At 41.5% G+C, this 16,666-nt stretch overlaps 1 protein-coding gene and 1 non-coding gene across 2 annotated transcripts in view; one reads left to right on the plus strand and one right to left on the minus strand.

Moving 5' to 3' along the window:
• Window positions 1-16,666, plus strand: part of UTP20 (UTP20 small subunit processome component) — a 108,826-nt gene that overhangs the window by 78,096 nt on the left and 14,064 nt on the right. The window contains exons 42-51 of the mRNA XM_005572002.5: window positions 508-647; window positions 878-1,034; window positions 6,209-6,307; window positions 7,799-7,966; window positions 9,667-9,833; window positions 10,751-10,892; window positions 12,368-12,484; window positions 14,291-14,461; window positions 14,998-15,129; window positions 15,622-15,732. Coding sequence (XP_005572059.3) covers window positions 508-647; window positions 878-1,034; window positions 6,209-6,307; window positions 7,799-7,966; window positions 9,667-9,833; window positions 10,751-10,892; window positions 12,368-12,484; window positions 14,291-14,461; window positions 14,998-15,129; window positions 15,622-15,732 — 1,404 coding nt within the window. The remainder of the gene's footprint in view (window positions 1-507; window positions 648-877; window positions 1,035-6,208; window positions 6,308-7,798; window positions 7,967-9,666; window positions 9,834-10,750; window positions 10,893-12,367; window positions 12,485-14,290; window positions 14,462-14,997; window positions 15,130-15,621; window positions 15,733-16,666) is intronic.
• On the minus strand, window positions 3,026-3,127 carry LOC123567821 (small nucleolar RNA U13). Its single transcript, XR_006690920.1, has one exon. It is a non-coding gene; the product is annotated as a small nucleolar RNA U13 (small nucleolar RNA).

Consider the following 16,666-nt stretch of genomic DNA (forward strand, 5'->3'; position numbering starts at 1 on the left):
ACTATCTGGCCCTCTTCAGAGAAAGTTTGCTAACTCCTGGCATATAATATTGATTTATATTTTTGTATATTTTGTATATTTGTAAATAAACTTTTATTTGAGGCCCTGTATTTATATATACTAACAGCGTCACTCAAACACTTGACTGTTCCAACTGATACACATTTTATATGAGTTTCCTATACTTCACAGCAGTGAAAATCCACACTGGTGAAAATTTGGCTTTATTTTTTTTCTGATGGCTTCTTTGAGAAGTAGAACATTCTTACTCCTGTTATTTTTATAATTTTTAGAGAGCTATCCTCAAATTAGAGATTTGGTTTATTTTTAAATAAACTTAGAAATGGGCTTAAGATCTATAGAAAGAGCTGCCTTTCTTTTCTTTCTTTTTTTTAAATGATCATCCATCCTTCTAGAAAAATTTGTCTTTCAAATACAAGGTTGCAGTGTTGGTAGATCACTGATCCATTTACTTTTATTTTAACTTAACCTAAATGTTTCTTGCAGACTAAAAGAGAAGAAGAACACAAGCTCATCAAGTCAAAGGTTGTGAATGATGAGGAAGTGGTTCGCGTTCCATTAGCGTTTGCCATGGTTAAACTAATGCAGTCCCTTCCACAAGAAGTTATGGAAGCTAATCTGCCAAGGTGTGTTTTGTAACAAATTAGAAGTTTAGTGAAACTCAGAAATTGCTTCTTTTCTTCCTTGTTTTTGAACCTCTTTTGTCAGGAAGAGGAAAAGTACTGTCATAACTTGCTGTGGTTTAGAGTCTTAACAGGGAAATTTGAGTTATGAGTAATTAAGAGACAAAAGGATATGTGTATGTTTAATTGCTTCGTTTATTTGATTAATCATTTTTCAACTTCTCATTTTCTAGTATTTTGCTGAAAGTGTGTGCCCTACTCAAGAACAGAGCCCAAGAAATCAGAGACATTGCACGCAGCACTCTTGCGAAGATAATAGAGGATCTTGGTGTGCACTTCCTCCAATATGTTTTAAAAGAATTACAGACTACCCTTGTCCGTGGATACCAGGTAAATTGCATCTTGTGCTTTATATTCAAGTTCTGTTGGAGTTAAAATATTTGCAACTTGAACACTGCAAGTTATGGAACTTCGGGCCTGTCTTTAATCAATTTGATCCACTGAGACACTGAGCAGTAATATTCAAAAGTTTCTAATTAGTATTAAGGAAATCTGTTATTTGAATAGTTCCTATATCTGATTTTTAAAAGATCCTCATAGGCTTGGGTTACATGACCTATCTTTTTCTCTCAAATTACTTCATATCAAGCTTTATATTCTCTGAGTTCTTAATATAATTATTTTTGAATGTGTATTGACTGTGTTATCACTGGTATGAATAATAAAGAACATACACATTTGTTTAAGAGTTGGAATATAAAATGTAAGTTATAAAATAAGGGGCTGGGTGCGGTGGCTTATGCCTGTACACCCAGCACTTTGGGAGGCCAAGGCAGGGAGATGACTTTAGGCCAGGAGTTCAAGACCAGCCTGGTTAACATAGTGAGACCTCTTCCCTACAAAAAACAATAATAAAAATAACCAAGCTTGATGGCACATGTCTGTGGTCCCAGCTACTCAGGGAGCTGAGGTGGGAGGATTGCTTGAGCCTGGAAGGTCAAGGCTGCAGTGAGCTGTGATTGTGCCACAGAACTCCAGCCTGGGCTACAGAGTGAAACCCTGTCTCAAAAAAATAAAATAAGAGCACCAAGTGGAATACGCAGCAGTCCGAGTGGTTATGTGTTATCTAGCCCCTTGCTGCTCCAACCATGGCGCCTGGACAGACAGTATTTGCAGCATCTGGGGCTTGTGAGAAATACAGGATTTAAAGGTCCTACACCTGACCTACAGAAACTGCATTTTCATATGATCCCTGGGTGATTTGAAGTTTGAGGAACGCTGTAGCTTGTTCTTTTCAAGTAAGCAGCCATGTTACTTGTTGGGTTGGGGATGAAGAATGATGCTTGAAGAAAACAATTTTGGTACCATCTATATGATTAAGACTCCTGGTAGTTAGCTTTACCTTGTACATCCTAGTTTGTTAATGGTTAAGGTTCCTAGTCTATAGACTATAAATCTAACACACTAAGAAATGTCATATTCATTTTGACTATCTTTCTTTGTATAGATTTTTAGTAGTTGCTCTATAGATTACCATATATTAACTTAACTTTCAAGAGTCTACTGAGAATCAGTGTTTTACCAATTCAAGTGGAATGTAGAAACCATATCACCCTGTAGGTCCCTTTGCCCTTCACCCTTTGTATTATAGCTCTTTATGTATTAACATCTCTGTATATTGAAAACTTCATTAGGCAGTATTACAATTTTTACTTATAATTGTCACACAAGTTCTCAGCACTTAAGAGGAGAGTAGTCTGGGCTGGGCGCAGTGGCTCACGCCTATAATCTCAGCACTTTGGGAGGCCGAGGCGGGCAGATCACGAGGTCAGGAGATTGAGACCACGCTGGCTAACACTGAAACCCCGTCTCTACTAAAAATACAAAAAATTAGCCGGGCGTGGTGGCAGGCGCCTGTAGTCCCAGCTACTCGGGAGGCTGAGGCAGGAGAATGGTGTGAACCCAGGGGGCAGAGCTTGCAGTGAGCCAAGATCGCGCCACTGCACTCCAGCCTGGGTGACAGAGCGAGACTCCGTCCCCACCCCCACCCCCCCCCCAAAAAAAGAGGAGAGTAGTCTGTTCTACCTAGAGATTTACTGTTTCTGCTGTTCTTCCTTCATTTCTGAATTTCCACACGTCTTTCTAATATCATTTTGCCGTAGTCTAGAGTGTGTCCTTTAGCAATGCTATGGAGCAGGCACGGTGGGAACAGATTCTCTTAGTTTTCTTCTATGAATGTCTTCCTTTTAGCTTCATTCCTAAAACATATTGTTGCTGGATATATAATTTCACTTTAACGGTTCTTTCTTTTTAGCTGTTTAGTTCTTTCCTTTAAAAATATTGTTCTACTTCCTTCCAACCTGTCTTTTCTTTTTTTTCCACATCAGGCAGATAATGCCCAACTATTGTAACAAGGTTGAAGGAGACACATCTCACACATAAACACAAAAACCCCATCATCACACTTACAAATTATGAAGCATCCCTTCCTGCCTTTCTGATGAGTTATTCAATTTGTTGCCCCCTTCTTACTAATGTGCTGTTTATCTTGGGCTGCTTTAAAGGCTTTGCCATTATTTTTCAGCAGTTTGATCATGACGTGTCTAAGCGTGGATTTCTTTGGGTTTACTCTGTGTGGCACTTGCTGAGCTTCTTGGCCACATTTGAAGACGATTCAGCCAGTATTTGTTTGTGTTTTTGTTTTGTTTTGTTTTGTTTCTGGAGACAGAGTCTTGCTCTGTCGCTCAGGCTGGAGTGCACTGGTATGATCTTGACTTACTACAACTTCCATTTCTCAGGTTCAAGCAATTCGCATCCCTCAGCCTCCCAAGTAGCTGGGATGACAGGCATGAGCCACCACGCCCAGCTAATTGTTTTTGTATTTTTAGTAGCTATGGGGTTTCACCATGTTATCCAGGCTGGTCTCAAATTCCTGGCCTCAAGAGATCTGCCTGCCTCGGCCTTCCAAAATGCTGGGATTACGGACATGAGCGACTGCACCCAGCCCCAGTATTTTTTAAAATAAATTTCCTGCAGTGCACTCTTTCTCCTCTCCTGGGACTCCAGTGAAATGAATGTTTGTTTTTCTCCCACTGGTTCCTGAGGCTGTATTCATATATATATATATATACATTTTTTTTTTTTTTTTTTTGCTATTCTTCCACTCTGTTTCTGTTGGATAATTTCTTTCAGTCTATCTGCAGGTTAACTGACTCTTCCCTCTTTCATATCTTTCTGCAATTGAGTTCATCCAATGAGTTTCTTATTTCAGTTTTTGGGTTTTTCAGTTCTAAAATATTCATTTATTTTTTCTTTAGATCTTCTATTTCTTTGCTGACACTTAATTTTTGCATTCGTTTAAGTCTTTCTGCTAGAAAACTGGGGCTTTATTTTTCCCACTCTGCCATGTGCCTCCTGCAGCTGTGCCCATATCAGGGGCCAAGCAATGGCAAGACAGAAACAGAAAAGCAACTAGACTAGGCCAACCCTCTGAGAACTATAGTTCCAATGAATGTAGAGGAAACTTCCCCTCCCAGAGTTGTAGCTCCGCCCGTCCCCATTTCAAGGCCACTGCCACCACCACAGCATTGCGAGACATGGTCTATTGGGAACTGGACATACAAGGAGGAACACATCTCTGTTCTTGAGGATTCATGCACACATTTTTAAGGAACACCTGAGGTATTTAAATGAGTAGCCCTTTTTTCTGTAACCATCTGTTCTTCAAGTCTATCCCATTATTTGTTAAAATAACTAAATTAGAGTTGAGAGAACAACTGATTTCAGCTTTAGTATTGATCATGTAGACTGTACCAGAATTGTTCTCTTTGAGCATCACTCGTCATCCTCACCGCCACCGAAAGGATTTTTTACAGTTATAGGAAAGTTGGGCACAGTGGTGTGCACCTTTACTGCCAGCGACTCAGGTGGCTGAAGTGGGAGGTGAACACCTTGAGCCCAGGGTGTTCAAAGCCAGCATGACAACATAGCAAGACCCTGTCTCTCTCTATATATATAAGTTTCACAGCAAACATTTCAAATACAGATGCTTTTTGACTTTTTTGATGAGATAGTGTCCCAATAAATCCATCATAAAGTTGAAAAATCGTAGATCAAAACAATGTAAGTTGGGAACCTGTCTATATATAAAAGTACTTAAAGATCACAAGTAGTGGCCGAATGCTGTGGCTCACACCTGTAATCCCAGCACTTTGGAAAGCTGAGGTGGGCAGATCACTTGAGGTCAGGAGTTCAAGACCAGCCTGGCCAACATGCTGAAACCCTGTCTCTATTAAAAAATATGTATATATAAAAATTAGCTGGGCATGGTGGCACATGCCTGTAATCCCAGCTACTTTGGAGGCTGAGGCATAAGAATTTCTTGAACCCAGGAGGCAGAGGTTGCAGTGAGCTGAGATCGCACCACTGCACTCCAGCCTGGGCGACAGAACAAAACTCTGCCTCCAAAAAAAAATGAAGGATCACAAGTAAGTACATAAGAAACTATGCCTTTAAGACCCAATCTATGTTTTGACAACTAAATGTGTTTCCTTAGCCTATGACCATTATCTGATATTTACCTTGATAATTTCACAGCCCTAGAAGCAGCATAAAGAATTCAAAAAGCTTGAGAGGCAGGATAACCTGTTGTAGAGCCTGAGACTGGTTTCTAATCTTCACTCCACCAGTTCTTATCCATGACCTCTTTGTGCCTCAGCTTCCTCGTCTAAAAACTGCTCATAATGTAGTACCTACTCCATAGATTGGCTGAGTGAGGCTTAAATGATGTAATACATGCAAGGTATTCATACAGTACCTACCCTGTAGTAAGCGCTCAGGAAACATCAGCTTGGTTGCTATGGGATGCAAAAACTTGTTTCCTTCATAACCTTTTATTTACAAGCTTTGATTGCATTCAACATGGGCAAGCTCCTTAATTCACAGGTTGGTCTTCTTTTTTTAAAGTTCAAGACTCTTGGCCAGGCACAGTGGCTAATGCCTGTAATCGCAGCACTTTGGGAGGCTGAGGCAGGCAGATCACCTGTGGTCAGGAGTTCGAGGTCAGCCTGGCCAACATGATGAAACACCACCTTTACTAAAAGTACAAAAAAATTGGCCAGGCATGGTGCTGAGTGACCGTAATCCTAGCTCCTCGGGAGGCTGAGACAGAAGAATCTCTTGAACTCGGGAGACGGAGGTTGCAGTGAGCCGAGATCGCGCCATTGCACTCCAGCCTGAGCTACAAGAGCAACACTCTGTCTCCAAAATAAATAAATAAAAATAAAGTTCAAGACTCTTGTGCCTCTCTTTATAAATCACTGGCCTGGTTTAGTCCCAACAACAGATCTAAGAATGGTAGTGTGTTTCTGAACACCTTTGGTACAAAGTGATCATTTGGTTATAAGATTTTAGATAGTGAAATAACTGTGTCATTTGTGGAAGCTTCTCCTGGCAATAGAAGACATATAAACTCTGAGTGTGCTCTTTGCAGTGCTTCCTAGATCTGATGTTTTCCTAGTGTGACACTGTTAACATTCATATTGTTACTGTGCATCTTACCTTAGGTCCATGTGCTGACTTTCACTGTTCACATGTTGCTGCAAGGCCTCACCAATAAGCTGCAAGTCGGGGATTTGGACTCTTGTTTGGATATAATGATTGAGGTAAGACTTACAGAAATGAATTCTAATTTTTTTTAAGTGGGCAAATGACACAAAAAAATCAGTTCACAAAATAAGAAATAATAATAGCCCATAAAAATGAAAATAATGTAACACCTCATCTTTTAGATTAGCAGAGGTTTAAAAAGCTAAGACTAAAGCGAGATGGGCACTCTGTCACTGCAAGGAGCTCATCAATTGGTATGATCTTTCCGGAAAGTAAGTTGCCATTTTGTATCAAGAGCTTTTGAAATGAGAAAAGATTTTCAGTCACATCTAAGAATCTATTTTTAAGAAATAAATTATGTTCACAGGAGCTTTATTTATAATACAGTGGGAAATTAATAATAACTTTTAAAATTGGGCTGGATGCTATGGCTCATGCCTGTAACCCTAGCACTTTGGGAGGCTGAGGTGGGCAAATCACTTGAGGCCAGGAGTTCAAAACCAGCCTGGCCATCATGGTGAAACCCGTCTCTAACAAAAATACAAAAATTAGCCAGGCATGGTGGTATGCGCCTATAATCCCAGCTACCCAGGAGGCTGAAGCAGGAGAATTGCTTGAACCTGGAAGGTGTAAGTTTCAGTGAGCACAGATCATGTCACTGCACTTCAGCCTGGGCGACAGAGTGAGACTCTGTCTCAAAAAAAACGAAAAGAAAAAATTGGATAGTGTGCTAATTTGGAGGCTACAATTGTGAAGAGAATAAATTTGCCACATAAGTTTTTGTTCATTTATTTTAAAATGTAGACACTAACATTTTGAATCTCAATTTAAATATTTACATTAGACCAGGCACAGTGGCTCACGCCTGTAATCCCAGCACTTCAGGAGGCTGAGGCGGGTGGATCACTTGAGACCAGGAGTTTGAGACCAGCCTGGGCTGCATGGTGAAACCCCATCTCTGCTAAAAGTACAAAAATTAGTCAGGTGGGGTGGGAAATTCCTGTATTCCCACCTGCTTGGGAGGCTGAGACATAAGAATTGCTTGAACCCAGGAGGTGGAGGTTGCAGTGAGCTGAGATCACACTACTGCACTCCAGCCTGGGTGACAGAGTGGGACTTTGTCTCAAAAAACAAATAATTAATTAGATTAATAATTAGATTGCAAATATTTTTAATTTGTTATTAGAGTGTAAATAATTAATTAGATTGCAAAGATTCTGAGAACTTCTTGAAGGGAAATTAAGCTACTCTTTGGTGCATCAAAAAGAAGTAACTGTCTATACAGTTACATCTGTGAAGGATTTTTCTTTGTTTCCCATTAGTATCAACCTTTAAGTGTTTCTTATGTGTTTGTTTTTTAAGTAATTGATCCCTAAATTCCATTGAAAACAAGTGCATTCTAAAAGAAATTTCTTCCATCTAATTTGAGCCCAGTCCAACCTGCATTTCTTTGATTAGGACATGTCAGGGCCTCTGTTCAGTAACTGCTTATGTTGGCATATCTTGCTGAGTGCACATTATTGCCATTTGTCCTTTTTCTTCCAAAGATTTTTAACCATGAGTTGTTTGGTGCTGTTGCTGAAGAGAAGGAAGTAAAGCAGATCCTCTCCAAAGTCATGGAAGCACGAAGAAGCAAAAGTTACGACTCTTATGAAATCCTGGGCAAGTTTGTAGGAAAAGATCAGGTTACAAAACTTATCCTTCCCTTGAAAGAGGTAAGGACTTGAATGCAATTCGGGAGATCACAGCATTGGAATCTCATGAGTTCCTAAAAGGAATGATGCGGGGCAACCTGAAACACTGTTCTTGATCATGCATGATTTCCTTAGGTGCTAGGGCTCTAGGACCATATGGCCAGTGAGTGCTTTGATTCAAAAGTCATAGTCCCCAATGTAAACCATGAGATGAGAAAGAAAGGCAACAGGAATTGAGTGGAGATGAATATTATAGCTGGGTCAAGTCGGCAGCTAAGAACATGAAGAAATCCTGAGGCACACAAGCCACATAGTGCTTATCTCTGAGGTTGAGGTTATAAGTAACATTTCTTTATATGTTATGTCCGTGTTTGAAATTTTATTAAGAATTTATTTTAGGCCAGTCATGGTGGCTCACACCTGTAAATCCAGCACTTTGGAAGGCCAAGGCGGCAGGAATTGCTTGAGCCCAGGAGTTCGAGACCAGCCTGGGGCAATATAGCAAGAACCTGTCTCGATTAAAAATGTATATTTACATTTACCAAAAAATTCATTTTAATTATGAGTAAATAGATATTAGAAAGCCTTTGGACACAGGTTGCCACTTCCAGGTTGCCAAGAGGAAGAAAACTGGCATTTATTGACATATTATATTCTAAGCACTGCTACATTCTCTCTCCTAATCTGCACACCCTGTGAGATTGATGGTACTTCCATTTTACAAGTAAGAAAATTCAGGCTTGGCAGGCTTGGAAAGGTAGAAAGGAACATGGTTAAAGAGAAAAGTCAGGATTTAGTTCCAGATCTTTCTGATCCAAGTTCACATTCCTACCATGGTTTCATTCTGCCTCCTGAAGCTCAGGGACTGTAATTTACCCACCTTCCTGTTGATTTCTGTGCCTATTGCAGAGGTGAACGTCAGTAAATGTTATTGATTTATTGGTTTTGTGTATTAAAACTAGAGCAAAGAGCGCTATCTATTGACATGAATTACATTAGGTCTAAATGTTCTGGTGCTAGATGAACTCCATAATTGCTCCTAGAATGCATTTAGTTTTATCTGAGCCTTATCTAAGAATGTTAGATACATTTTGAGGATGAAAAAGAGTCAGCAGAGCACATATATCCCTGATGTATATTACAAAGTCCCTCCAAGGTATTGAGATTTATTAATACTATGTTTCATGCAAGATAATAACTCTGAAGCACCGAGTATTTCCTGAGGTTGCTGATCCTGGTTCCCATTAGGTTCCTCTGATTTGGCCCAATAATTGATATCAGACCCTGAGGCTTGGCCACGGCAGCACTTCATTCTCGTGGTTTCCTATGAGGATTGAATACATTTTGTTGATTTTGTGTGTGTGTGTGTGTTTGCCGCCTCTAAGTTACTCCTGTTAATGTACCAGGAGAGTTGATGTTAACTTAGAAGTCTCAGATCTCTGGCATTGTGCCCTGAGGCCTCACCAGCAGAGAACAGGGAGGGAGTGGAGGAAACCCCGAGGCTCACAAGCCTGCACAGTGGTTCTTCCTGGGGTTGAGAGTATAGGTCACTTTCACCTTATATGTTATATCTGTGTTTGAAATTATGTTAAGAATGTTTTTTAATTAGGAGAAAGCCAAACATATATTAGAAATCCAATATGTAAAAGAAAACCACCATTATGACAAATCAAAATGCATTTCTGTGTCATCTCAGCATGACATTTGTGTTTTGCCTTTAGATCTTACAAAATACCACAAGTTTGAAACTGGCTCGAAAAGTTCATGAAACTTTACGCCGAATCACAGTGGGATTAATCGTAAATCAGGAAATGACGGCTGAATCCATTCTATTACTCAGTTATGGTTTGATCAGTGAAAATCTTCCCCTGTTAACAGAGAAAGAAAAGTAAGTTGGAAAAAAAAAACCTGTCATTTAGGTCTCTGCGTCTGATAAGCCATTCTGTGGGTTGTTTTAATACTTTGCTTTAGTAAAAAATAAAATTGTATCCACCTGAGTTCTCAGATGGTACTTTATGGTGTGGTACATTTCAACATGAGATTTTCTCATAAATGAGGTAGCTGTGACAGCAGACAATTATGTTGGCATTTCTCTGATACCATTTTGTTTTAAAGATTTATTGGTTCAAAGATAGGATAGATTTAAAATCTGTATCTTGTATTCTGATTAAACAGAGATTGAGACCTTAAAAGATGTTAAAGTATCTTAAAAGCCGAGTGCGGTGGCTCGTGCCTGTAATCCCAGCACTTTGGGAGGCTGAGGTGGGCAGATCACCTGAGGTCAGGAGTTTGAGACCAGCCTGGCCAACTTGGTGAAACCCCGTCTCTCCTAAAAATACAAAAATGAGCCAGACATGGTGCTGGGCACCTGTAATGCCAGCTACACAGGAGGCTGAGGCAGGAGAATCATTTGAACCCGGGAGGCGGAGATTGCAGTGAGCCGAGATCGCACCACTGCACTTCAGTCTGGGCAACAGAGTAAAAAAAAAAAAAAAAAACTTATATATTAGTAAACTTCCTTTTGTTTCTGTGGTCTAAGAGAGACTCATTGGCATTTATTTTCAGAAATCGAACAAGGGAGTGTCCTGCTGTTGATCTTAATGTAAATATATTGTCCTAGTAACCTTAATCAATAGCCTAATAATCTTCTGTGTCTCATGGTTTGGGGGGTGGGGGGGTGCAAAACCCGAGCAAATGGCACATTATTTAGTGCTGGGCTGTCGTCACTTTAGAAGGGCCACTGTGACTTCTTGGAATGCAGCTGACAGTGTTCTTTCCCCTCTTCTCATGTCACGTGATTGACAGAAATCCAGTAGCCCCAGCACCAGATCCACGTCTGCCACCCCAGAGCTGCCTTCTGCTTCCCCCAACTCCAGTTCGAGGCGGACAGAAAGCTGTTGTGAGCAGGAAAACCAACATGCACATATTTATTGAATCCGGGCTTCGGGTAAGAATTAACCTTAAAATGAGGCTTGCTACTTTCAGGGAGTCTGCACCTTTTAATCTTCTGTTGAATTTCTTTTTTTCTTTGAAACAGAGCTTCGCTCTTTTTGCCCAGGCTGGAGTGCAATGGTGCGATCTCGGCTCACTGCAAACTCCCCCTCCCGGGTTCAATCGATTATCCTGCCTCAGCCTTCCGAGTAGCTGGGATTACAGGCATGCGCCACCACCCCAGCTAATTTTGTATTTTTAGTAGAGACGGGGTTTCTCCATGTTGGTCAGGCTGGTCTTGAACTCCCGACCTCAGGTGATCCACCTGCCTCGACCTCCCAAAGTGCTGGGATTACAGGCGTGAGCCACCACGACCGGCCTTCTGTTGAATTTCTAGCACTGCTCACTTCCATTGGAAATGCCTTACTGTAAATACATTTTAGATTTTTTTTTTTTTACAGGTGCATTGGTCCATTTACTATTTATCTCTTCCAGCACTTACATTAAAAGATGTAACTGTCCCAGAATTAATGATTCTGCTCTAATATGTATTAAGGTCTTACTAGTGCTTTGCCCATGAGCCCCTCTGAACTACTTTGAATTTTTTTAAAAGACGGTGAGTGGCCAGACATGGTGGCTCACACCCATAATCCCAGCACTTCGGGAGGCTAAGGCAGGAGGATCACTTGAGGAGAGGAGTCTGAAACCAGCCTGGGCAACATAGCAAGACTCTGTCTCTACAAAAAAAAAAAAATTATTTTTTAATTTGCCAGGTGTGATGACATGTACCTGTAGTCCTAGTTACTCAGGAGGGTAAGGTGGGAGAATCACTTGAGCCCAGAAGTTTGAGGCTGCAGTGAGCTATTATTGCACCACTGCACTCCAGCATGGACAATATAGTGAGACCCTGTCTCTAAATAAATAACAGTAATAATAATGAAATAAAAGATGGTGAGCTTTTAAAAGAACAAATCTGATCATTTCCTTTTTAAAACCCTTCATTGACTCGCACTTTTCTAACACACGTTCCAGCCACCGTGGCTTCCCTCCCCATCTAGAAAGTCACCATACTCTTTCCTGCCCTAGGAGCTCACCACCCACTCTTTGCTCTACCAGATTCCCACAGAACTCTCAAAGCACCCTACCTGTACATGTCATTATTTCCTTAGAGTCTGCCTAAGATCCATCAAGGCAGAGACCATGTCCATCCTGGTTGTTGCCATGTCCTGCGTACTGAGCCAGTGCCTGGAATCACAGTAGATCCTGAGAAAATGGACTCTGGTAAACAGACGTAGCATCTCAGCTGCACAGCAAGCTCTCACCTTGACTTACTGAGACCCTCTCAGGCAGTTTGTCATTCCTTAAAAAAATTTTATCATTTCAAATAGAAGTATCTTAACATTTGCTTTTCTCTAAAGGTCATTTCACATTTACCTAACTCATCTGGTCTAATGGGCAACTAATGTGAAATATCTTTCTGAACTCTGTTAGCTGCTGCATCTGAGTCTGAAGACTTCCAAGATCAAGTCTTCAAGTGAGCATGTCCTGGAAATGCTGGATCCTTTTGTGTCTCTCCTCATAGACTGCCTGGGCTCCATGGATGTGAAGGTAAGCATCGGTTTGCACTCTGCACTGGAGCATTTTCTCCTTCAGAGGAACTATGTTTTGCAGAATACCTAATGGTTATGCTTGGGCTCAAGCTTTATGAGATGATTGAGGTTTTTTTGTTTGGTTGGTTGGTGGGTTTTTTGTTTTTTTTTTTTTTTGAGACAGAGTCTAGCTCTGTCACCCAGACTGGAGTGCAATGGTGTGATCTTGACTCATTGCAACCTCCACCTCCCAGGTTCAAGGGATTCTTCTGCCTCAGCCTTGCCTCAGCCTTGCCTCAGCCTCCCAAGTAGCAGGGACTACAGGCGCACATCACCATGCCCGGCTAACTTTTATATTTTTAGTAGACACAGGGTTTCATCATGTTGGCCAGACTGGTCTTGAACCCCTGACCTCAGATGATCCGCCCACCTCGGCCTCCTAAAATGCCGGGATTACAGGCGTGAACCACTGTGCCTGGCCGAGATGATTGAGTTTTTAAAGGGATTTATGACATCATGAACCACCACTATTTGCTACATTAAATCACTTCCCAATTTACTAATTCTATAAATTTGGATAGACTTAACAGTTTTAAAAGCCCTCCTAGGTACATTAAGTATTTCATTTGATCCTCACAACTTCATGAGGGTGAAGGATTTTGTCCCCTTACCAGTCATCATCATTGTCACCTTTGTTACTATGACTGCTCCATGCTGTGAATCCGAAGAACATTATTTCTGATCCTCACAACCCTCCCTGAGGCATATATTCTTACTATTTCTGTTTTATAAATGAGAAAATTAGGGCGAGGGTCTAAGTACAGGTCTAGGCTATGAACCTAGGTCTGTCAGACTCCAATACCTACACAGGTCCCATTTTTCTCATATCACCTGCTTTACAGATGAAGGTGCCAAGAGGTTAAGTAACATCTCTAGAGTCATCAGTTGCAGAGCTGGGATGTAAGCCAACATCTTTCTGACTGCCCAGCTCGCTCTTCTGTGTCTTAATCCAGCCTACTGAGGAGCTCTCAGCAGCCAGAGCAGCACAGGTATTATTAGATAGAGCTGAACTAGCTGATCCAGGTGCTTTCAAAGGTTTGGCCTTGGAGGTTCAGGGAGCTCAGCACACTTTTTCCATATCTTTTGCAATAGCACTGAACTATATGAACTGTTAGTCAGTTGTTCCTATGCTTAATTTCTGAGTTAACCATCTGCTGCGTAAGTGCAGAGATAGTATCCTTTTTATCTTTGTATTTATAATACCCAGTAGAGTGCCTTGTATACCTAATTCAAGCTTAGTAAGGGTAGATTACATTGAAGTACCATTCTAGAAAACATAAAAGTCATTTAAGATGTATTTTTCCAAAAAGAATTGTAAAATTGACCAACCTATCCAAATCATATAACCTCCATAAACCCCTATCAGTAGGTTAAAAATATGGCCGGGCTTGGTGGCTCGGGCCTGTGACCCCAGCTCTTGGGAGGCTGAGGCAGGAGGATTGCTTGAGCCCAGGAGTTCAAGACCAGCCCAAAAATGTTTAAACAAAGATTAAATTATGAAAAGAATATGGTGCCTTTTCTTATTTCCTTATGATCTACCATCATAAGGATCCATTGTTATGGATAAACAATAAATTCTTCTACAACCAGGAAATGGAAATGTCTTTGTCTTCTTACATTTTGGGCACAGTTCTTCCAGAGTGGGCTGGGCTTAGCATCTTATTTATTCAGCACAATCATTTAAAGAGTCTGCATAGCCTCAGGTGCTGGATTGTTGGATTCGGTCACATCACAAGTTGGTGGTGTTTTGTTTTGTTTTTTTCAGGTGATCACGGGTGCTCTACAATGCCTCATCTGGGTCTTGAGGTTCCCGCTACCTTCCATAGAAACAAAAGCAGAGCAGCTGACAAAACACCTCTTCCTTCTGCTGAAGGACTATGCAAAGCTCGGGGCTGCCAGGGGCCAGAACTTCCACCTGGTGGTCAATTGTTTCAAGGTGAGATGTCTTCACTTGCACTTGGAAAAAGCCAGGATGGAGCCGGATGCAGTGGCTTACACCTATAATCCCAGCACTTTGGGAGGCTGAGGTGGGAGGACTGCTTGGACCTAAGAGTTCAAGACCAGCTTGGTCAGCTTAACGAGACCCTGTCTCTACATTAAAAAAAAAAAAATTAACTGGGCATGGTGATGTCTCCCTGTAGTCCCAGCTACTTGGGATGCTGAGGCAGGACGATCACTTGACAGGAGTTAGAGGCTGCAGTGGGCGATGATCACATCACTGCACTCCAGCCTGGGTGACAGAGCGAGACCCTGGCTCATAAAAAACTAGAACCAGGATTAACATCAAAGTTAGTTTTCCCCATTGCCCTTTGTGGTTATGGCCAGAATTTTTTCCAGAGCAATTTGCCAAGGCTAGAGGGCTGGCATCCTATGTGGAAAAGCATACTTGTGTGTTGTGTTAAGTCCTTGTCATTTCACTGGATCCCAACTCTGGGATGTGCTGGCTGTTAACATCACTATTGTAACTCGCAGTGTGTGACCATACTTGTCAAGAAAGTCAAGTCTTACCAGATAACTGAAAAACAGCTCCAAGTTCTACTGGCCTATGCTGAGGAGGACATTTACGATACTTCAAGACAAGCCACTGCCTTTGGTCTTCTGAAGGTATGGTGTCACCAGAATGTTGACTGTTACAGTTTATGAGCTTCACAGCAGGTATTTTGAACACATGGATCATGGTGTTTTGATTAGCTGTAGACTTCTGAAATTGAGTAATTTGTAAAGATTATTATGATTTTGGTGGGTCAATTACAGGCAAACATTTGCTTATGAAAAATGTTTAAATGTGAGCTCTGTATTAACATTTCCAGGGAATTCTGTACAAATACAGGTATTATCTTTTTATTTATATGTTTTTCTTCTTAGTGTAGTAAAATGTACATAACATAAAACCCACCATTTTTAAAAATTCACAATTTTTACCAATTTGAAGTGTGCGTTTAAGTGTTGTGTGTTCTTTGTGCTTAAGTGTGTATCCTTTTTCTTTTGAAGTTACTTTACTATGTTTGAAAATTTCCTGTGATTGCTTTAGCGTCAATTCTGCTTCCATCCATCTGCAGCAGAACACATGAAATGAGTGTGTCTTTTGTGTCTTAGGCAATTTTATCAAGAAAGCTGTTGGTCCCAGAAATCGATGATGTCATGCGGAAAGTATCCAAGTTGGCAGTCTCTGCACAAAGTGAACCTGCCAGGGTCCAGTGCAGACAGGTTTGTAGAGAGCACTTATCCCCATAGCAAGGGCTGGGCCCTGCCGCGTCTGTCTGACAGAGGTGTCACCATTGGCTGAATTCTGAAGACTACCTTGTGTCATGTTGGTGCTTTATGCTGAGACTCGGGCATCCTGGTGCAGGAGGTCAGGGGAGGCTTTTCTGGGGACTGACAGGCCGGCCAAAATTTGAAGGAAGAAAAAGGCTTAGTTTTACCGGTGAGAGGGCAGTAGAGGCTTGAGGTGAGTGAGAGGTTAGCTCGGTTGAGGAGCTCAACACAGGTAAGTGAATTGAGGGGTGGGGAGCCAGGTTGGGCAGGCCCTTGTGGTCTTGTTAAAGATTTTGGGCTTTGTTTTTTTGGTTTTTTTTTTTTGAGATGGAGTCTCGCTCTGTTGCCAGGCTGGAGTGCAGTGGTGCGATCTCAGCTCACTGCCACCTCCGCCTCCCATTTTCAAGCGATTCTCCTGGCTCAGCCTCCCGAGTAGCTGGGACTACAGGCGCCCGCCACCATGCCCAGCTAATTTTTGTATTTTTAGTAGAGATGAAGTTTCACCGTGTTGGCCAGGATGGTCTCGATCTCTTGACCTCGTGATCCACCCACCTTGGCCTCCCAACGTGCTGGGATTACAGGCGTGAGCCACGGCGCCCGGCAGGGCTTTTTCTAAGAATAGTAAGGAGCTATTTAAATCCTTAGGGAGAGGAGTGACAGGATCAGGTTTGTATCTATACATCTGTCAATATCTAATTTTATGAGCACATACTGTGCCCAAGGAGGTGGAAAGGTCTAAGTTGGAAATAGGAACTCAGGGTTGCAGGTGGATTTGGGCTGCTGAGGAGGCCAGGAAGGGAAGATGCATGTCTCTGGAAATAATTGCTTGGCTACTATTAGGAAGAAGAAGGGTCAACTACTATTAAGCACTAGCTGTGTGCCTAGC

Source organism: Macaca fascicularis, chromosome 11, assembly GCF_037993035.2.
Source record: "Macaca fascicularis isolate 582-1 chromosome 11, T2T-MFA8v1.1".
Taxonomy (NCBI): domain Eukaryota; kingdom Metazoa; phylum Chordata; class Mammalia; order Primates; family Cercopithecidae; genus Macaca; species Macaca fascicularis.